At 32.8% G+C, this 19,038-nt stretch overlaps 2 protein-coding genes and 1 long non-coding RNA gene across 5 annotated transcripts; 1 reads left to right on the top strand and 2 right to left on the bottom strand.

Annotated features, from left to right (window-relative positions):
* Positions 1–1,314: 1,314 nt before the first annotated feature.
* On the bottom strand, positions 1,315–7,823 carry LOC130941493 (jacalin-related lectin 3-like). Its single transcript, XM_057870023.1, has 8 exons — positions 7,779–7,823; positions 6,431–6,567; positions 4,542–4,754; positions 3,247–3,798; positions 2,931–3,176; positions 2,509–2,835; positions 2,157–2,378; positions 1,315–1,726 (listed from the first exon to the last, which is right to left on the bottom strand). The coding sequence occupies exons 2-8, from the start codon at positions 6,443–6,445 to the stop codon at positions 1,433–1,435; spliced, it is 1,869 nt and encodes a 622-aa protein (XP_057726006.1). The 5' UTR covers positions 6,446–6,567; positions 7,779–7,823; the 3' UTR covers positions 1,315–1,432.
* Positions 7,824–8,691: 868 nt separating this feature from the next.
* On the bottom strand, positions 8,692–11,583 carry LOC130941492 (pentatricopeptide repeat-containing protein At1g19720). Its single transcript, XM_057870022.1, has one exon. The coding sequence runs from the start codon at positions 11,406–11,408 to the stop codon at positions 8,715–8,717; it is 2,694 nt and encodes an 897-aa protein (XP_057726005.1). The 5' UTR covers positions 11,409–11,583; the 3' UTR covers positions 8,692–8,714.
* Positions 11,584–12,234: 651 nt separating this feature from the next.
* On the top strand, positions 12,235–17,539 carry LOC130940731 (uncharacterized). 3 transcript variants are annotated; one of them, XR_009070379.1, is made up of 4 exons: positions 12,235–12,472; positions 12,703–12,766; positions 12,913–13,029; positions 16,086–17,539. It is a non-coding gene; the product is annotated as an uncharacterized LOC130940731 (long non-coding RNA). The 3 variants fall into 3 exon arrangements; XR_009070380.1 differs by lacking the exon at positions 12,703–12,766 and having other exon boundaries at positions 16,086–16,504; positions 17,203–17,536; XR_009070378.1 differs by lacking the exon at positions 12,703–12,766.
* Positions 17,540–19,038: the final 1,499 nt, after the last annotated feature.

Genomic DNA, 19,038 nt, shown 5'->3' on the forward strand with positions numbered 1-19,038 from the left:
TATGTCATGATACCACTTATCCCAAAAATTTCAGCTAATGAAAAAATGTAACATTAATGATTATATCTCTAATACTCCATAAACCTCAATTATATACATTATACAAATATTCCATTGGCTCTCATATTTTCCCATTTAAATTTTACTCTACTTTTATCATCAACTAAGAGTGTATACTCTAAAGTCTTAATAGTGTTAATTCATTCTTATAGTGTAAAATAATTTTATATTTATATTTTAATTACGTAATATTACATAATAAAAATAATTTATTTTTATATTGATTATATAAATAATTATAGAAAAAGATTGCGTAAAGTATTTTACGAGTGTATTAAAATCATAAGTATATCATTAATTATTAACCTGAGAGTCCTGATTTTTTTTATATATATTTTTTAAATCAGTTTTTTAGTCTATTGAGTATTTTCAGTTTGACCATTATAAATTGATAACCAAATTGTCTTTTCCAACAAAGACAATTTGTCCTTGACAACTTTTATCAAGAGAAAAATGAGAGTTTACTGAAATGTTGATCCCTAGTTTAAACTTAGACATTAATAACATAATTTGAAAGTTGTATAAAAAAAAGCGTTTAAGAAATTCTCTAAAGCCTCAACTTGATGTCATAGTCTATCAATATGTAACAATATGATTATGGTAGCCTAGTTCAATTTGGTTTTTGATGTATCAAAATATCTAAATATAAAATTTCTTCTATACATATTGACCAAGGTAGGAAATGAGGGAGTGAATTTGTTTGAACTTGATTTGTTAGCATTTAGCAAATTAATCGACAAATGTTTATTTTTTTTATTTTTTTATTTTTTTGGTTTACTCAAACGGTATCCACCAACCTGACAGGTTAAAGACTAATCCGTTGAAGATCTAAACTCCATTTAAGGGTTTGCCGTTGGCCAATGGATTGCTGCATGCACAAGACGGAATTTGAACTCCTGACACTTGTTTAAACATACGAGTGAGTTGACCACTCGACCAACCCAAGTTGGTTATCGACAAAAGTTTATAATCTCGTAGGCTGATCTTTTATTCTTTTGGACCGTATAAAGAGGTAGTTAATATTTATGAATAGGATTCATAATATTTAAAAGGATCACGTTGCACTAACTAAAGACCTTTAGTGAATTGAGCTTGAATTTTAAAATTAAGTCAAATTGTTAATAAACCAAACTCAATTTTTGTGAGCATAACTTAAATTTGGTCAAATTTAACTTAGCTCACTTCCGTCTGTAATACTCATTATATATTTTTATAAAATACTAAATTATTAGACATACACAGAACTCAAATAATCATGTTAAAATCTGATCACATGATTATTCTTCAAGTGTTATTATTACTAAAAAAATTGAAACCCCTTAAACACTTCTCCAAATACGAAATTAGTGCATCATTGCTCAAGAACACATGATCAAAATAGCTTAAAGAGTGAGGACCTTGAAGCTTTTTGATGTCCAAGCCAGTGTTGCATATGGACCCCAATGGCATCCAAGTAAAAGCTGCTCCTCCCATGAAGACCAACCACCTTGCCCTCTGTAGTGGTTGAGGTGAAGAATTTCCCTACTTCTTCACCATATGGACCATATTGCCCTCTGCTGGTAGTGAAAGTCAGTGATTTGATAATTATATGCTTCTCATCCTTAGTGATTGATCCATAGTAGCCAGATATACAACTAAGGACTTCATGTGGATACTCCAGTTTTATCTACAATCACAATTAGAATAGAAGAATGATCAAGTTCATTTTGTACTGAAAGCATATTTCAGGATCAACTCCTTCTAAATTTTACACCATGTGCACTTTAGCCCCCTAAACTTTAGAAATGTGCAAGCCGACTCTTAAGGGTGCGTTTGGTTTAAGTTTTCATTTTCTGTTTTCACTTTTAGTGTTTTTAGTTTTTAGAATTTTGTGAACAAAGGTATTTGTAAACCTTTGCTTGGGTATTTTTGGGTAGAACGCACATTTAGAGAAGTTCAGGGATTGATTTGTACATGGTGTAAAGTTAAGGAGGGTAAAGTGCAACTAACCCATAATTTAATATCAAATCTAATCTTCACAATTAAGAGGAGTGTTCTAAGGAAAGGAAAGGAAGAAGTGAAACATGCATGAAGAAAGTGGAAGCTACAAAACATACCCTGTGCATGGTGTCTCCTCCATTGCCACCATGCTTTACAGACCATACAGATTGCTTATTTCTGTCATATTCAATTTGAATAGAGCAAATGCCTTCTTTGTCTTTTGTCAGATAAATCTGCTTGATGGCCGAAAAGACGCCATCGTCCCAAGGTCGACCTCCATCTCCACCCCACGGGCCTGGTCCACACGGAGCTGGTTCTTTGATTACGCCACAAGAAACCTTGGAAAGAAGGGGCAAATTAAATGGGGTAAGCAATAAAAATAGATAACAAAATTCTTAAATGCATGGAATATCTTCAAAAAGGTTATTTATAAAAAAAGTATTGTGTAAATGAATGAGGGATATATACCTCTTCTGCTGCTCCTGGTTTAGCTAGCATCAATTTGGTAGCTGTGATCTCTCTGGGAGGTGTTGCCGCTGGCACGATAACTTTCCCTTCGGCTACATGAACACCAATAGCATCTAGGAATAGACCTTTTCTCCCATGAATGCCAAGCACTTTACCTTCTTTCTCCTTTGTGGTGAAATAAGTTCCTTGTTCATCCCCAAATGGACCATACTTCCTCTTACTTGTGTGGAAAGTAAGCGATTTTATAACAATAGGTCCCATGTACATCATAGGTCCATAGTAACCAGATATATGTGTCAGCGCTTCATAAGGGAAATCAAATACTATCTGCAAAATGATGTACAAGAATCACTTAACAAATCAAATCTGGTTTCCTTATATTACTAAATAAAGCTTGATTTGCATGTAAACTTGACATTCACCTTATCTGTTTTGAATCCTCCTGTCCCACCTTGTTTGTATCCCCAAATGGACTCTCCTTCATAATCATACAAAACTCTAATCCATACAATTCCAACGTTACGCGACAAGTTGATTTGCCTGATTCCAGTATAGCATCCGTCGTCGAAAAGAATTCCACCAGTGCCACCACATGCCTTGTATTTGACCACGCCTGCGACCTTTGGAGGCAACTTCTCCAATTGTGCTGTCTGAAACAAAGACATATTCTAACCTCTAAGGTTTAGTTGTGTGCAGAAGCCAAAACACCAAAGAGATTATTGATTCATGCTCTCATACCTTTTCTTTCTGTTCTATATTGTTGTATTCTTTGATGTGCGAAATCTTCCCAGGAACATTATTAGTTTGAGACTCAGGCTCTTGTACCTTTTCTTTGTGTTCTGTATTTTTGGATTCTTTGATGTGAGAAATCTTCCTTGGGACATTGTTCGACTGAAGCATACCGAAATTGTCCTTCTGCCTTACAGCAAGAACAATATCATAGGTTTCGCCCACACTTCCTTGTATCACAGAAAAACCACCAAAATTATTAGTACTAGCAATCTGGTTCTGTGGCTGAACAAGAAGTTTGGAAGGCTTTGGTTGCTTCAAGGGCTTCATATATACTCCAATGGCATCTAGGTACCAATCACACTTGCCATGGAACCCAACAATCTTGGTCCCACTCGCTGACACTGAAAAGTGTGTCCCTTGTTCAACACCAAATGGTCCATAAGATTTCTTGTTACTCACGAAACTTAGTGACCGAACAAAGTTTGGCCCCCATTGGTTTAAGCTACCATAATATCCATGAACTGAAGTTAAGAACTCATCAGGGTAATCAAGCTTCACCTGTGACAAGTTTGTAGATAGTAGTATGCTAAGTTTAACCATACAACCATAATTTCCTTTGCCCAATGTGGCAAATTATAGGTGCTTGTGTTTCTGAATTGGCTTGAAAAGATAAATTCAGACAAAAAGGAACACGATTTTCCTACTTGATTTTTGTTTTGAAATTTGATTTTTGTCCGAAGTTAATCTGTTCAGTGTTTTTCGGAAAAGAAATTATATTTTCAATTTAAGAAAATTATAATTTTGATGTACCGAAGCAATTTTATACATACATCCAATTATGTAACACAACATCAACAAAATAATTACCTTTTATATTAATCGCGTGAATGATCATTTAAAAAAACAAATGTGATTCAACGATAGTGTAACAATGGGTCAATGTAAAAGAGTTTTACACGTGCATCTAATCACGTAAAGTTACGTCAGCAAAATCAACTACTTTTTACATCAAACTCGTGAATGGGTCATCTAAAAGAATGGATGTAATTGGATAAAAACCATATAAAGATTAGTGTAAAATAGTTTTATACGTGTATCCAATAACATAGTGCCACGTCAGCAAAAGTAACTACTTTTAACATTGACTGCATGAATGGTCGTTCGAAAAGAACGGATGTGATTAAAAGACGTATAAAACGTTTTGCAGCATCAAATTTAAACTTTTCTTTTATGGTAAAAAAAAAGTTGAAATTAACACACTATATCACAAGATTAACTAGCTAAGGATATGAAACCTTTACCCTATCAGTTTTGTGGCCGCCACTTCCACCGTGCTTCTGTGACCAGATAGAGGACCCTTTTTTGTCATATTCAATCTGAATGGAGTCAATTCCTGTCCCATGAGCTATCACCAGTTGCCTTACACCAGAGTACACCCCATCATCCCAATGTGATCCTCCGCTTCCTCCCCATGGCCCATGTGATGCAGGTTTCTTCACCGAATCATCAAAATTCTGCACCCAAAAACATCATGTAATTCCAAGTTGTTAACAAGAGGTGGCAAAGACAAAGTTGTTGAATAAAATCTTTGAGATAACATATGCTTCAAGCATGTACTACCATCTTCTTCTACTTGTGTTAGAAGAAACTAATATAACAAAGTATGGAGCTTGGAAACACCACAATGGAAGTGATATTGTTTATTTGGGTAGCAACGGGAAGGAACAAGATCAATTTATGGCCGCGGGAAGTGTCTGATTGTGGGACAGGACTATGTTTAGAAAATTAATATAGATGAGGATCTATGTGGAAGAAGCTATTCTGGTTCCACCATGGAGGGAAGGGGTTGAAAGGCAGGGAATCAGGTCCCCCCAATAGAAATCACACTCTTTGAAATCAATCAGAGAAAGTTGCAAATGAACTTTTTTTTTTTTTCTGGGGAAACATTTTCTTTCCACAATATTATTCCCCATACTAAGAATCATATGATTGAGAGAAAAGGAAAAGATTTACCACTGAAAAAGCGTGATAATTGCATATTCTACCACATCTGTGAATGGAACGGTACAGCTTTCTCTGTTTCTGTTATGTATGATAATTGCATATTCAACCCCACTTTATGTTAGTTGTGAAACTTTTTTCAGCCATAATATGCTGCTTATTATTAATAGAAGAATCTGGTACCTTCATTCATGATTAATATTGACCAAACTGATGGAAACCTGTTAAAGTTCAAGAACTTGAGTGATTACAACATCACTATTCACTTCTTTTATTACAGATACCCCCTTTCCTATATCACATAATCAATCATCAATACTTCATTTTGGTGCCCTTTAGTCCCAATCACTTTCTAATACCTAAAAGATTATGACTTAAAACCTCCCAACCTTTTACGGATAATTATATATTGGCTAGCTCATGCTTCACGGCTAAAGGGTTTTAGTGACCATTATAACATTCACCGATAAAACTCCTTTTAGTGGCTGCAAAAAAAAATTATAACTTTTAGAGACTATTACTCTCAGTGATTTGTATGGTCACTAAAATTAATTTTAAAATTGTCATATTATTTGCTTATAGTTGTCATTTTGTTGCCCCTAAAACTTTAAAACTTTTCTTAGTTCTACTCACTGCTACATGAGAGATAACAATCTATATTTTTATAAATTTTAAAATTATTTTTACCAACAATTATTATCACTTGTACATAATATACATATATTTAAATTAATTCTAACAAAAATAAAATATTTAATTAAATTAACAATGTCAATAACAAGTTTACAATATTTATCAAAAAAAAAAATTCCTATTAATCCCACTGCTTGGGTATGCTTCTATCATAGCAACACCAAAAACAACATCATTTACTGTTTTTGACAGTACCCTATTTTGAACAAACTTATCTGTGATCTCGAAAGAATAAAAAATCAGACAAGATCATGGAGTGTTCTATATATTTCTAATGTTCATGATATCTGCAACATGGGTTGAACATATCGAGCAGAAGCTGCAATAAAATAAAATAATTCATTCCACTCAGAGTGAAAAAACCAACTAAAATTGCAGTTAGACCATAATCTAAGAAAAGTTAAGAAATCATCTAGATAGCAATTAGCTATTATTCAAGTATAGAGATAAATTTTAATCTAAGAACATGAAGAGTTTTACATAAATTCTAACATACCAATGAGACTTCCATCTGAATTTTCTTCAATGAAGGAGTATCATCAGTACAAGCAACCCTTTCATCATACAAGTTAACAGCATCTTTAACTGTCCAACTCCTCTTCTATTTCCAAGCCCTATGCCATCCATCTAGAGCTAAAAAAATGCATACCCGAAACTGAAGGTTTATAATTTAGAAATTGTAATGCTTTATTTTTAACTTTATCCTAAGATAGTAGTAGCATCACTTTAAATTAGCAATTGCAATCCCAACATAAAGCAAAATTTTCCTTTTGCTGTCTAATTTCTTTTTACTGTTGCTTGGAATCTGCTGAAAAAAAAAAAGAAAAAGAAAAATCAAATTTTGAGGTGAAATCAAACGGAGAAAGAATAGATGGTACAAGATGGAGGGATTTTCATTGATTGGCTACTTAGGACATATTGCTACCTATCCATTTATGATTATTTAATTTCTATGTAGATTTTTCATTAAAGTTACACAGACTCTTAAAATTTTTTTCTTGGTACCACCTAGATTTTACTTTCATTAGTTTGTCTGGGTTTATAATAGTAAGTGTCCCTTCTCTTAAAAACTGAAAACTTGTGCCAAACATGGATTTTGTTATGTAAAATAACTTTCTGATATTTGCTATTTCAGATATCTTGAAGAATGTTATTGATTCGTCCTTCCAACAAGAGAGTAATTTATTTTATGCTAAGTTCTTTATGTTATGGCCTATAGAGTATCAAACAAAAGAAAGAGAAGAATCAAATCATGTGTCAAATAGAGGATGCAAAATGCAGAACAAATTTATCAAACGTAGCAGTCCACTTAAAGTCTTGAAACTTACGTAAATATGAATCCTAAAACTCAACTTATAAGCAGAATTTCGGACCTAAACTATAAACTTAATTTGAGAATTTTGGAATAGCATATTTTATTTTGCAAAAATATTTTTCCTAGGTTGATCATGAGGAACTCGTATTATTAAAAGATTAATGAATAAAAGTGAATCCAAGAAAAATGAAAATAGAAGTTGGAAGATTCTTGTGAAACCAGGACATAAGCCTGGTCTTCCATAACATTCAGAATAAAGCACAAGAAAATGGACAATCCTACGTATGTGCTATGTAAGAAATTAACATCTTATAACAGTTTCCATATCCTCTACAACTATTCCAATTTGCTGTCTCAACACATTCTTTTATCACAAACTCCTATCACAGTTAAGCTAGTAAAAAAAAATACAAAGTACAGGCATTTGTTATCATTGTTTTGTGTACTAATAATTAATGCCTCATAGTTCATAGTATACATATCGTGGGGAAGGAACGATATGATATTAATGACGAGCACAAGATCTAACCTGTGAGATCTCAGGAGAGTCAGGACCATAAAGTTAGCATCTGTAAGGAGGATATTCCCGTCAGCATAGAGATCAAATATAACATAGTTTGCACTCTTCCTCAATCCAAATTGAAAGAGAATAATCTGCTGCAGTTTAAAGAAAACAAAAATCAAATTATAAAATATATAATAAATTTCTATAAAATAATAGGGGAACAAAAAGGTAGGGGTAATACCCTATCGTAGCCAAGCTTCCTAACATCTCCAAGCCTCCAAGTCCAAATGTGCTTCCTCAATTTGAGAATAAAACCAGAAGGGGTGTTGCTCTTGTCACTATAATCATCATAGTATCAAACAACCATTTAAAAAGAACAACTCAACTCAAGTGGCCCTTTATGATTGAATGTAGAAAACAGAACTTGTGTCTGCTGATGATTACTCTTGTGTAGAGCATCATTGTGTAAACCAAACGTTGGCTCTGATTAATTAATCATCTGCCTTGATCAGTTAAGGATTAGATTGATTCAAAGTAGACATATTAGGCTATCCATGGGTTTAAGGCTAAGCTTCAAAAGTTTTACGTAGTGGATATCATCAAACTAATGGATATCTTCAAAGTAGAAAGGTTTTACAATCTGTCTATCAAACTAATGGATATCTATAAACCATATGCCGTGTCTGTACAATCTATCTATCAAACATTCAAATCTTCCATCCAGAAAGTATCATAATATATTAATCTGCCTGTACAATAACCAAATGGAGTTGGATACAGTTTAATATGTAAACAATGTAAAAAGCGAAGCCAAAAACTTGTGTGTTAAAGGTTTATTTTCATAAAGTAGATTTGTTCAGAAACCAACATACAAGAACAACTATACATATGATAGAATTTCATAAATTTTTATGTAATCTATTCACATAAAAAATAGATTCTCTCTCACATATTTTCCCTCTACCAATAATCCTGACAAGAACAGTAGCCACCTTTAAAATGGTGTAAGCAATTTGAATCACTTAAGTATATTTCACATCCATATGCCAACGATAAATTCTTGGCAGTGTCATGGCATTCTCTACACATTCTCAAATTTTTTACTATTCGTAAAACTTGAGGTCCTTCATGATGAGAATCTAGTAAAGCAAATGCAAATGCAAGTTTTTCACTATGTACAATGCTACCATGTTCCTCATCTTCTTCCTCAATGGAAGGCAAATTGCCAGAAATGGAAGCGTTGACATTTACCGCTACCCGTTTTAGCCAAGAGCGTAGCTTGTCCAAGTATGTCTTAGACTGATAACCAACTACAAAAGTATGAACCATGTTTTTCCTTTCAATCCAGCACTGCCCAAGCGGTATCTTTACAGCCTTTTCTTTCTCCAACCTTGTAAGTTTTGGGGCTTCCCAAGACTTCCCACATAGGTAATATGCCTGAGAAAGTAAAAGCTGAGTTAAATTATTTCCAGGTTCCAACTCAAGCATGCGTTCTCCGGCAAGGATAGCCAATCCAAAATTTCGGTGACACCTGCTGGCAGCAAACAAGGCAGCCCATATGGTGGAAGTAGGCTCAATGGGCATGTTTTCGATAAACTCCAGTGCTTCAGCAAGTTTACCTGAACGACCAAGCAAATAGACCATTGCATAATAATGCTCCAGACTCGGCCTAATCTGATATGCTTCACTGATGCTGGAGAAAGTATGCTTCCCCTCATCTAACATTCCAACATCACTATAAGCTAAGATAATACTTGCAAAAGTACCTCTACTCGGTTCAAGTCCTTCCCTCCTCATCTGACCATAAAGATCAAGAGCAAACTCTGACTGGCCATGTAAAACATAACCTGCAATCAGAGTATTCCAACTGATTATATCTTTTGATGACAATCCATCAAATATTTTTCTTGCATACATCATGTTTCCTGACTTAGCATAAGTGTCAATGAATATATTTGATACATATGCTTCAGATATGAAATTTCTACGCACTGCGCAACAGTGGATTTCTTTCACTTTGTTTGCGGCCACTAAATTTGCACAAGCAGGAAGAATACTTAGCATTGAAACTGTGTTCGGAGAAGTGTGGTAAGACTGCATCTGCCGAAATATCTGCAAACCCTTGTCCAGTAGTCCTTTTTGCAGGTATCCAGAAATTATCGCATTCCATGATGCTGCATTTCGTTTAACTTTCCCATCTTTCTCAATCCTTTGTAAAAGATCCAAGGCCCGATCCTCATCATCATTTTGCATATATCCTGTGATCATTATATTCCATGTAACAACATTAGGAGGTGAATCAGATTCCTGCATTTTCATAAACAAATCATGGGCTTTGCCACAGAAACCAGCTTGGCAATATCCTCCAATAATTGAATTCCAAGAATAAACATCTCTCTCTAACATCATATCGAAAACTCGCTGAGCAGCTTCCAGATTACCACACTTGGAATACATGTCAATCAGTGAATTACCAACTACCAGATCATCACCCAAACCCAACTTCATAGCAAGAGAATGGATTTCTGATCCTGCATATAGTGATTTTACAGATGCACATGCCGAAACAGCACTGGCAATTGTAATACCATTGGGCTCCACACCTGATAAAAGCATCTCCCTCAATATATCAAAAGCTTGATGTATAAAACCCTTTTGAGTAAACCCAGAAATCATGGAAGTCCAAGTATACACATCAGGAGAAATCCCAAAAGTTTGCATCCTCCTCATTAAATCCCTTGCAATATCACAATGTCCTAACTGAATATAACTGGCAATCATTATGTTCCAAGTTAGCAAACAAGGTTCAACCCCTTCTTCCTGCATTGCATTAAAATATTTCCTAGCTTGCTCAATCTCACCATTCTGGCAACACCCTGTTATGATTGCATTCCAGGTCACGCTGTTCCTCTTGTCCAAACTCTCGAAGAACTTCTTTGCATAACTCATCTCCCCACACTTTGCATACACGGCAAGAATTGAATTGCTCACTCGCAGAGCGCACTGCATCCCATGCCGGATCACAATCGAATGTATCAGCCTCACAGTCTCGAAATCCCTACACTTCCCACATGCCTGTAGAATCTTTGGTATCAGAAACTCATCCGGCAAGAACCCATCTTGCAGCATGTCATAGAACAGCCCCACAACTTCCTCCCAATCACACTCTCTCAAGCACGCACCAATCATAGCAGACCAAGTGAACAAGTTCCTCTCACGCATTTCATCGAACACCTTACGTGCCTCCTCCAAAAACCCACATTTCGCATACATGCTCACCAGCTTGGTCTCCACAAAAGGGTCCAAATTTGTCACAATTCCTATCCTAGCATGCAATTCCCTACCCACCCATATGCAATCCCTGTCAATGCAGGACTGTAGAAGGTTAACGTACGTGATCGGTCTCACCTTGGAACCTTGCCGAGCCAGTGAGTCAAGAATTGCTACAGCATCAGTTAAGGGACCATTGATGCATAGCTGGTTCAATTGGGCTTCAATTGATTTTGGGTGTGAGTCTTTTGTGACAGAAACAAGGTTGGAACTTGCATGGAACCTTGTTTTTCTGTGGAACTCGAACTGGGTGGCACTGTAATGATACGAAGGGAGTGAAAGTCCACTTGGTCTATTGGGTATGATAATAAGATTCCTCTCCATTGATCCTCACTTCTTTGTTTTTTCCTTTTCTTTTTTTGGGAATTCTGTTATGTAGTTGGGTTTTGCATAAGTGTGGGGAAGATGAGGAATGTGTGTATTGGTGGTGTTTCCGGTGATAAGGTGCTGGACATGGAAATCTACATGTCTTGTCACTCACTCACTCATTCTGTTACTTGTTGAGTATGAGATATTTCCATTGAAAATTTAGTTATGAAAAAGTATAAGTATATGATGAAAATACTAAATAATATGAATAATTGATATATTGGATATTTATTTTATTAAGTGTGCATATAGTTATTCTAATATTAAGATTTAGATAAATAATTAGAGATATAATATGTTTTAATTTAATTGATGATTGTTCACATTGTTTAAAAAAATTATTAATTACCTAGCATAATCCTTTCGTCATTGTTAAAGTTATAAATATGATTTAATTTAACTTTTATTTTTAAATTTCTGATATTATACTTTGAAAGAATATACAATAATACAAAGGAATTTATACACTAAAGTCAAATTTAGTCAAAGTATTAAGTAAGCTAATTTTATTTTTAAACACGGTTGTCTTTTAATTTATTTTTTGGTTTAATTGCTTTGTTAGTTTTTATAATTTTATTAAATTTTTAATTAAATTTTTATATTTTTTTCTTTTCAATTAAATTTTTATACCATAATTTTATTTTCAATTTAATCCTTATCATGACAATTTAAAATAATAAACAGTTCTATTAAAAAAACGAATATTCTCACTGTTAAAATTAAAAACCTAATTAAAGAGACTTTAATTTTTTTAAAATTCCAAAATACTCCTTCACATTGTACCACACTCATACCTTGTCCTAAGTTTTTCGCTGAGCTCCCTTGTCGCTGCGTTTCCTCCGCTTGGCATCCGTCGCGTGGTCGTCCGCCGTCACTTATCATAATCCTGATGTGCTCCACTACTCGCAGAATGCCACGCCGCTCCTCCATCGCCATTCCCTTCGCTCATTCACTCGCGTTTGTCATCGCCGTCTCTTTCGCTGGCATCCCGTCGCTGCGCCGTCCCCATTGAATTTGATGTGAGTTTGTTTGATTCTTTTGTTTCTACTTCTATTTTTGTTCATGTTTGATTCTCTCTGTTCCTGTTTCTTTTCTTGTTTGGATGAGAGTTTGTTGAATTTTTTTTAATAAACATTTGTTGAATTTGTTTAATTGTTCCTGTTTAATACCTCATATTTGATTCTCTTTTTGTTCCTATTTGCTAAATTTGTTTAATTGTTTATGTTTTTTAATTTTGTTTAATTGTCAGATTTACCATCGAATTTTATTTAATGTTCCCCATCCATCTTTTGTTACAATTGCTCTTGAAGAAGGTATGCTTCATCCATCTCATAAAACCACCTTTTTTGTTTTAATGTTATTTTCTGATGGCGCTCGTTATAGATGTTATTAAATCTTGTTGTAGAATGATGAATGAATGCTAATAAGTCATTTGACTTTTGTTTGGGTGCTTTTATAGGATTTCAGCAAGGAAAACATGGATAAACTGAGACATGGAGTTTATGAGCCTTTGGATGTGAATCTCCTCCCACCTTCGCATCTAATCTATGCTGAAAATCCTAGTGATTCTGGGAAGGTTAGTCACATAGAATGATTTAATCGTCTGCTATTAGTTTATTATGTTCCCTGCTTCCGGCTATTAATCACATCCCTTAATCTCTTTGGCAACATTATAAAAGCCATACTCTTACAAATCTTGTAATAAAAAAAGGACTTTCTACTTCAAAACTTGTCTCATGATTTTCTTTTCATTTATAAATTTTAAGCTACAGTAGCATGTAGGTTTATAATCAAGTAAGACATAGGTGTAATGATAAAGAATTTGGGAAGAATAAACATTGCGAACTTCCTTAGTATTAGAGTGAGCTATGCTTACTATCAATTTTCTTGCCAAAGGAAGGACAAAATTTTATAGAGGTGAAGGAAGTTATGAAATAGAGTTTAGAATGTACTTCTAAACATGGCTTCGGAGCTTTTAGGTGAGAACCCAACACCTTATTTGTTGTATTGTTAGTTTGTTTGGTAGAGAGGAAATTTTCAATTTTGTATCTTTTAAGAAGATCCTTGCAAATTGTTTAAAATTCTCACTGAAAAATAACTATGTTTTAAATTATTTGAGCTTCAAATCAAGCACCAGTGCTTGAGCTAACAACTTTCAAATGGGTCTACAGAAACTTTGATTAAGTAGCTTGTGATTCTAAACAAGCAAAAACAAAAACACAGCATAATAAATTTTCTTTGGGTTTTACTTTTAAATTTGTACCGTATCTAATGTTTTGAAATTAATAATTTCTTGTTTAAGGGAATCTTTCCTTTCTTGATTCATGTATCAAATGGTTTTGATTGGTATATCAAAACGTTGCCCCCACTCCACTATGGTTATATAACCTCTAAAATTATCATTTTTGATATAATGGTTCAATTTGTGTGATGATTAATTTTTTTTTTCAATCTAGACATTGGTTCGGTACCAATTACCAGACATTGCTTTTTCAAAATTCTTTTCGGCTCAGAAAACCGACAATTATTATTGTTATTGTTGATCTCTTATTATTGTGGAACCCTATACTGGTTCAGAGAATGGGAGGCTGCAACACAATAAAGACACAAATTACATAGTCCTGTGGTTTTTTATGGTGTACCATGATATAATAAAGATACAAATTATATTCCATGAATTCACAAAAATATAAATTTTACATGATCATAATGAATACTTGAATGATGGAAATTGAATTATATATAGGGTAAAGTACTAAATTAGTCTCCTATGTTTGGGCGTAATTCTATTTTGATCCTTAAGGTTTAAAGTGTCCTATTTGAATCCAAAAAAGTTTCATTTAGCATCAATTTAGTCCCACAATGAGGTCAAAGTTAAATAATTAACGGAATGTCCTACATAACAACAGTACAAAAATAAAATCGATAATTTGGAGAACAAGTACAAGCTCCAGAGGCACAAAATCAACCGTTGATGCATCAATATATTTATTTATCATTCTCTTTAGTTCTATAGAAAATATTTTATTTATATTATAATAAAAATAATAAATAAATATATTGATGCATCAACAGTTGATTTTGTGCCTCTGGAGCTTGTACTTGTTCTCCAGGTTATCGATTTTGTTATTGTACTGTTGTTATATAGGACATTCCATTAATTATTTAAGTTTGACCTCACTGTGGGACTAAATTGATGCTATATGAAATTTTTTGGATTCAAATAGGATACTTTAAACCTTAAGAACTAAAACAGAATTACGCCCAAACAAAGGGGACCAATTTAGTACTTTACCCTTATATATATATATATATATATATATATATATATATATATATTACTACTATTTCTGTTTTATTTTATCTATTTCTTTTTTTGTATGTTCTTATGATAAGGTATTTTTGGTATAATTTGTATATAAATAAGTAAAAGAATGATAGTGATAAAATAAAAGGGATTATAGGAATATTTTTCATATCATAGAATCATTGAATATGGATTATAGGAATATCTTTTATTGAATATTTATAATTTCACCGAATTTTCAATTAGGTCCCTATAATTTTTTTCCGATTGGCTCCCTAAGGGTATATAAGAAATTTCATAATTTACTAATATTTTTTTGACGTTTAATGTTATTAGGGACTAAATTGAAAAAAAAAATGTATAGAGATCCAATTGAAAAGAAAAAAATATAGAGACCTAATTGAAAATTCGATGAAACTATAAGGATTTACAGAATAATTAAACCTTATTTTTTTTTAGACTTCAAATTTCGTTGTTAAAGAAAAAAATGTAAATACTAAAATATAAATATTTAAAATTAGATGAATCTTTTGGTAAAATAAATAAATAAAAAAGAGGAAATAGATATAAAAATAAAATATAAAAATAAAAATTTTATTAATATTTTTTAATATATCTATTTTATTATAATTGAGATTTTATAACGCATCTCAATAGTAATATACTCATTATAATATAATATAAGGTGATTTTTTCCAAACCTGCAATAAAACTATGGGTAACACATTTTTGTCAACGTGAATCAATTCTGACCATGCATGAGGTAAAAGTATGAAGAGAAAATTTAGGGCCAACACTTTTATTAAAATGTGGCCAGTATTTAATCAGTAAATAAAAAGTTCACATTATTAGATGTAATCTCACACCATTAAAAACATTATTGATAATTAATAGATAGCTATAAATTACAAAAATTGTTAGTCCCTAACACTCCTCAAATATTAAAAATCATTAATGAGAATTCATTCAATATATCATATTTGTATTGTAAAGTTTGAATCATGTACTTGAAAATAAATATTCAAAAGAACCATTTTGCAAAATAAATTAAGCTATATGTATTAAATGAAGGTTATTGGACTCTTTATTTTATTTTTTTGTTGTGATGAGTGTGAGAGTGTCTTAACTAGCTCTATAATTTTTAAGAGAAAGTATGAAGAGTCAATATATATTTTGTATAATGTGTACAATGGGGTTAAATTGAAATTAAAATTAAGTTATAGGCAGTTAGTTAATTTTGAATAGTTTGTATTTTGAAATTTGAATCAAATTAGGATTACCGTCAGTTATGGAAACAAATAAACGATCTCCTTCTCTTAATACAGTGTGACCTCCTTTCTCCTTGAATCTCACCGGTACAGCGCCGCCACTATCAGCAACCGCCGTCAGACATTGCCCCACCATTGTTCTGACTCGTGCCGTCGTCCACTAACGCCCAACGCCAAGGGAGGACGCGCATATTGTGTGAGCCGAATGCGCGGCACCGCAGCAACCCAGACGTCCAGCGACTCCATCGCAGCCGATGTGTGCCTTCTTCCCGACGTCGACGTCGACGTCGCAAGAGAAAGGGCTCTCGAGTGTGTTTCATCTTTCACGTTCATCATTCCGCGGAAGTTTCTTAATGGAGGTTAGTTTGGTTGAACCGCTGTGTCATGTTCCATCTTCCGGAGGTAATGAGAATTCATCACATCCACATGAAAACGTAGCCAACCACTCCATCGTTGAGGGTGAGCAATGTAATAAGGTGAGCAACATACGTTGAAAGTATTGATAATGGATGGTTATTTTCAAGCGATTTAGATGTTCATAATCAATGCAAGTGGCGTATTTAGTTTTATGTTTTATGCTTATCCAGATGCATCATAAACATTCATGATTCAACCACATTTGGGATGATTTTATATTCATGGTATGCTTATATGTATGAAGCCCTTGGTTTGTATTAATTGATCATGGCATATTTTGTTGACGCTGGATGAAACTAGATATTTAATTGACTATCTTTTATTGATATATGAATTTATATGACTAAATTTAAATTGCATGTACAAGCATGAGACTTGAATACTTTGGAGACCTTGACACCCAATAAGTAAGCACCTATGTTCTTGTGCATGATGGCAATAGATCTGCTGGAATATTAGTAGTGATGTATATTGAATATGAAATGCAGCTAATGGTATTATTATTATTGAAATTATATTTCAAAAAGAAAATTAAATAGGCAAGAAAATTAAATACTTCCTGCATGTTTAGATTAGAATACATATATGATCATACATCATATGGCTATGGCTCCATCCCCTGAGAAATCACCGTGGAGAGTAGCAAATAGTCCTTTTTCTCCAACTGCATCAATGCTTGCAAATGTTAGAAAGTCATTTATAGCTAAGAATATCATTTAGATTGTTGGTGCTGGTCTTTTGATATTTATTTTGTTAGGCGTTTGTATTTTTATACCGTGGTGCTTTAAGCGAAAGCCAGAGAAGAAAAATGCCAAGAAGCAAAATGTTGGTGTCTTCGAAAGTCCTTTACATAAACCTACTTGCAGTGACACTTCCTTTGAAGCAACCAATCAGAAGAAATTCTTTGTTGGGAGACAGTATGCAGCCGAAGTTTTATATATGCATGTAAATGTTTATTTTTCATGTAAATGAGATGTTTATTTTTAATGTAAATGGGATATTTTAATGTATTTAATGGTCAATTTAAGATGGTTATTTTAATAGGTATGCAGATGATTATTTTAATTTTTATGTAGATGATTATTTTGATTGGATTGAGTTTAGTTATATATAATTAAATTATGTTGGATGTTCAATTTTAATTGGGTATGCAGATGATTATTTTTATTTTTAAGTGGATGGTTATTTTTACTAAGGGTGAGTGGCGTGTGACAAGCCAAGCAGCGAAGGTGGAGTGGAATGATTATTGATGAAGGTGGGGGTGGCCGCTGATTGAAAAAAAAAAGAGAGTATTGAAATGAAATATTTTGGTAAATTAGAATTTTGGGTTTGTTATTTTTTTGAAATAATTAATTAAATTTTTTAAAAATTTAAAATTTAAAATTAGGGGATTTGAATTTTTTCACCACCCATAAGAGATTCTAATTTGTTTTAATTTTTTCATAAGTTTGAATTATACTGTAAATATATTCCATGATTTATCGTTATGCAAATTAATAAATTATCTATTAATTTTGTTTTCATGCAGTGAAAGATCCTCTTGTTTTCTAGTTTTATTAGATTCTCATTTAAAAAAGAAGCGATATGCAAGATTTAAAATTTGTGATGACGGTAGTGATTGTCCTTTCTATTCTCTCTTTTCACAAAGTTTCGTTCAAACATCAAAGATTTTTTTTAACTTTGGAAAACAACAAAAAAGAAAATCTTCACAAGCCGGAAGTACGAAAGGTGCAATTCAATTTAACTAGTGAATGAAACCGTGCTAAGCACGGGAACTAAAAATTACATTATACATGCATAACATAATATATACCGTTAATCAAATCAAATTAAGATACACGAATATAAACTAAAATCATTCTTTACATGGTAATCACTAATGTTAAAAAGCTTTTTCATGTATTACATAACTAAAAATACTTTCTCATATTAATTTTCTATTGAGCTTATATATTGTCAGCATGCTAACACTGATAACATAGTAACAATTGTGTAGCATAATAAACTTCATATCAAATTATAAGCCAAAAACATAATCATATAGAGACATTTAAACTTGTAATACACACTTAAATATAGTTATACTAATATAAGATTTACAACTAAATATAATAAAGCTGAGTTGGTCATATGATATACTAACTATATAGAAAAAAGAATTAAAGTTCAGTGGTAGAAAAATTACATGATTAAACACATCGACAATCTAACATCAATCTCTGAATATATTAAATCTCAAATGAATATGTTGATACAATCTTAAATATACAAACATCCCTAACTTACAACTTGTAAACAGAAATAAAATTCATCCATCCAAAAACAAACTTAAAACTCAATTTGCCTACCAGAACTATTGAAAAACTTAAAGTAGAATCTTCTATTAGTAGAAGAGTCACGACCAATTATAATTCATACGGTTCTAACACTAAAAGGTTTGAGCTTCTTGCATAAAGCAGTAGGAATATACTACACAATGAAAACAAAATGAATAAGCACATTGGTTTATATCTAGAAAAAAATAGTTGATACAACAAAGGAAATGGATGATACAACAAATCTAATATGTATATATAGACCACCACCCAATGGA

This window comes from Arachis stenosperma, chromosome 7 (genome assembly GCF_014773155.1).
Source record: "Arachis stenosperma cultivar V10309 chromosome 7, arast.V10309.gnm1.PFL2, whole genome shotgun sequence".
NCBI classification, from domain to species: domain Eukaryota; kingdom Viridiplantae; phylum Streptophyta; class Magnoliopsida; order Fabales; family Fabaceae; genus Arachis; species Arachis stenosperma.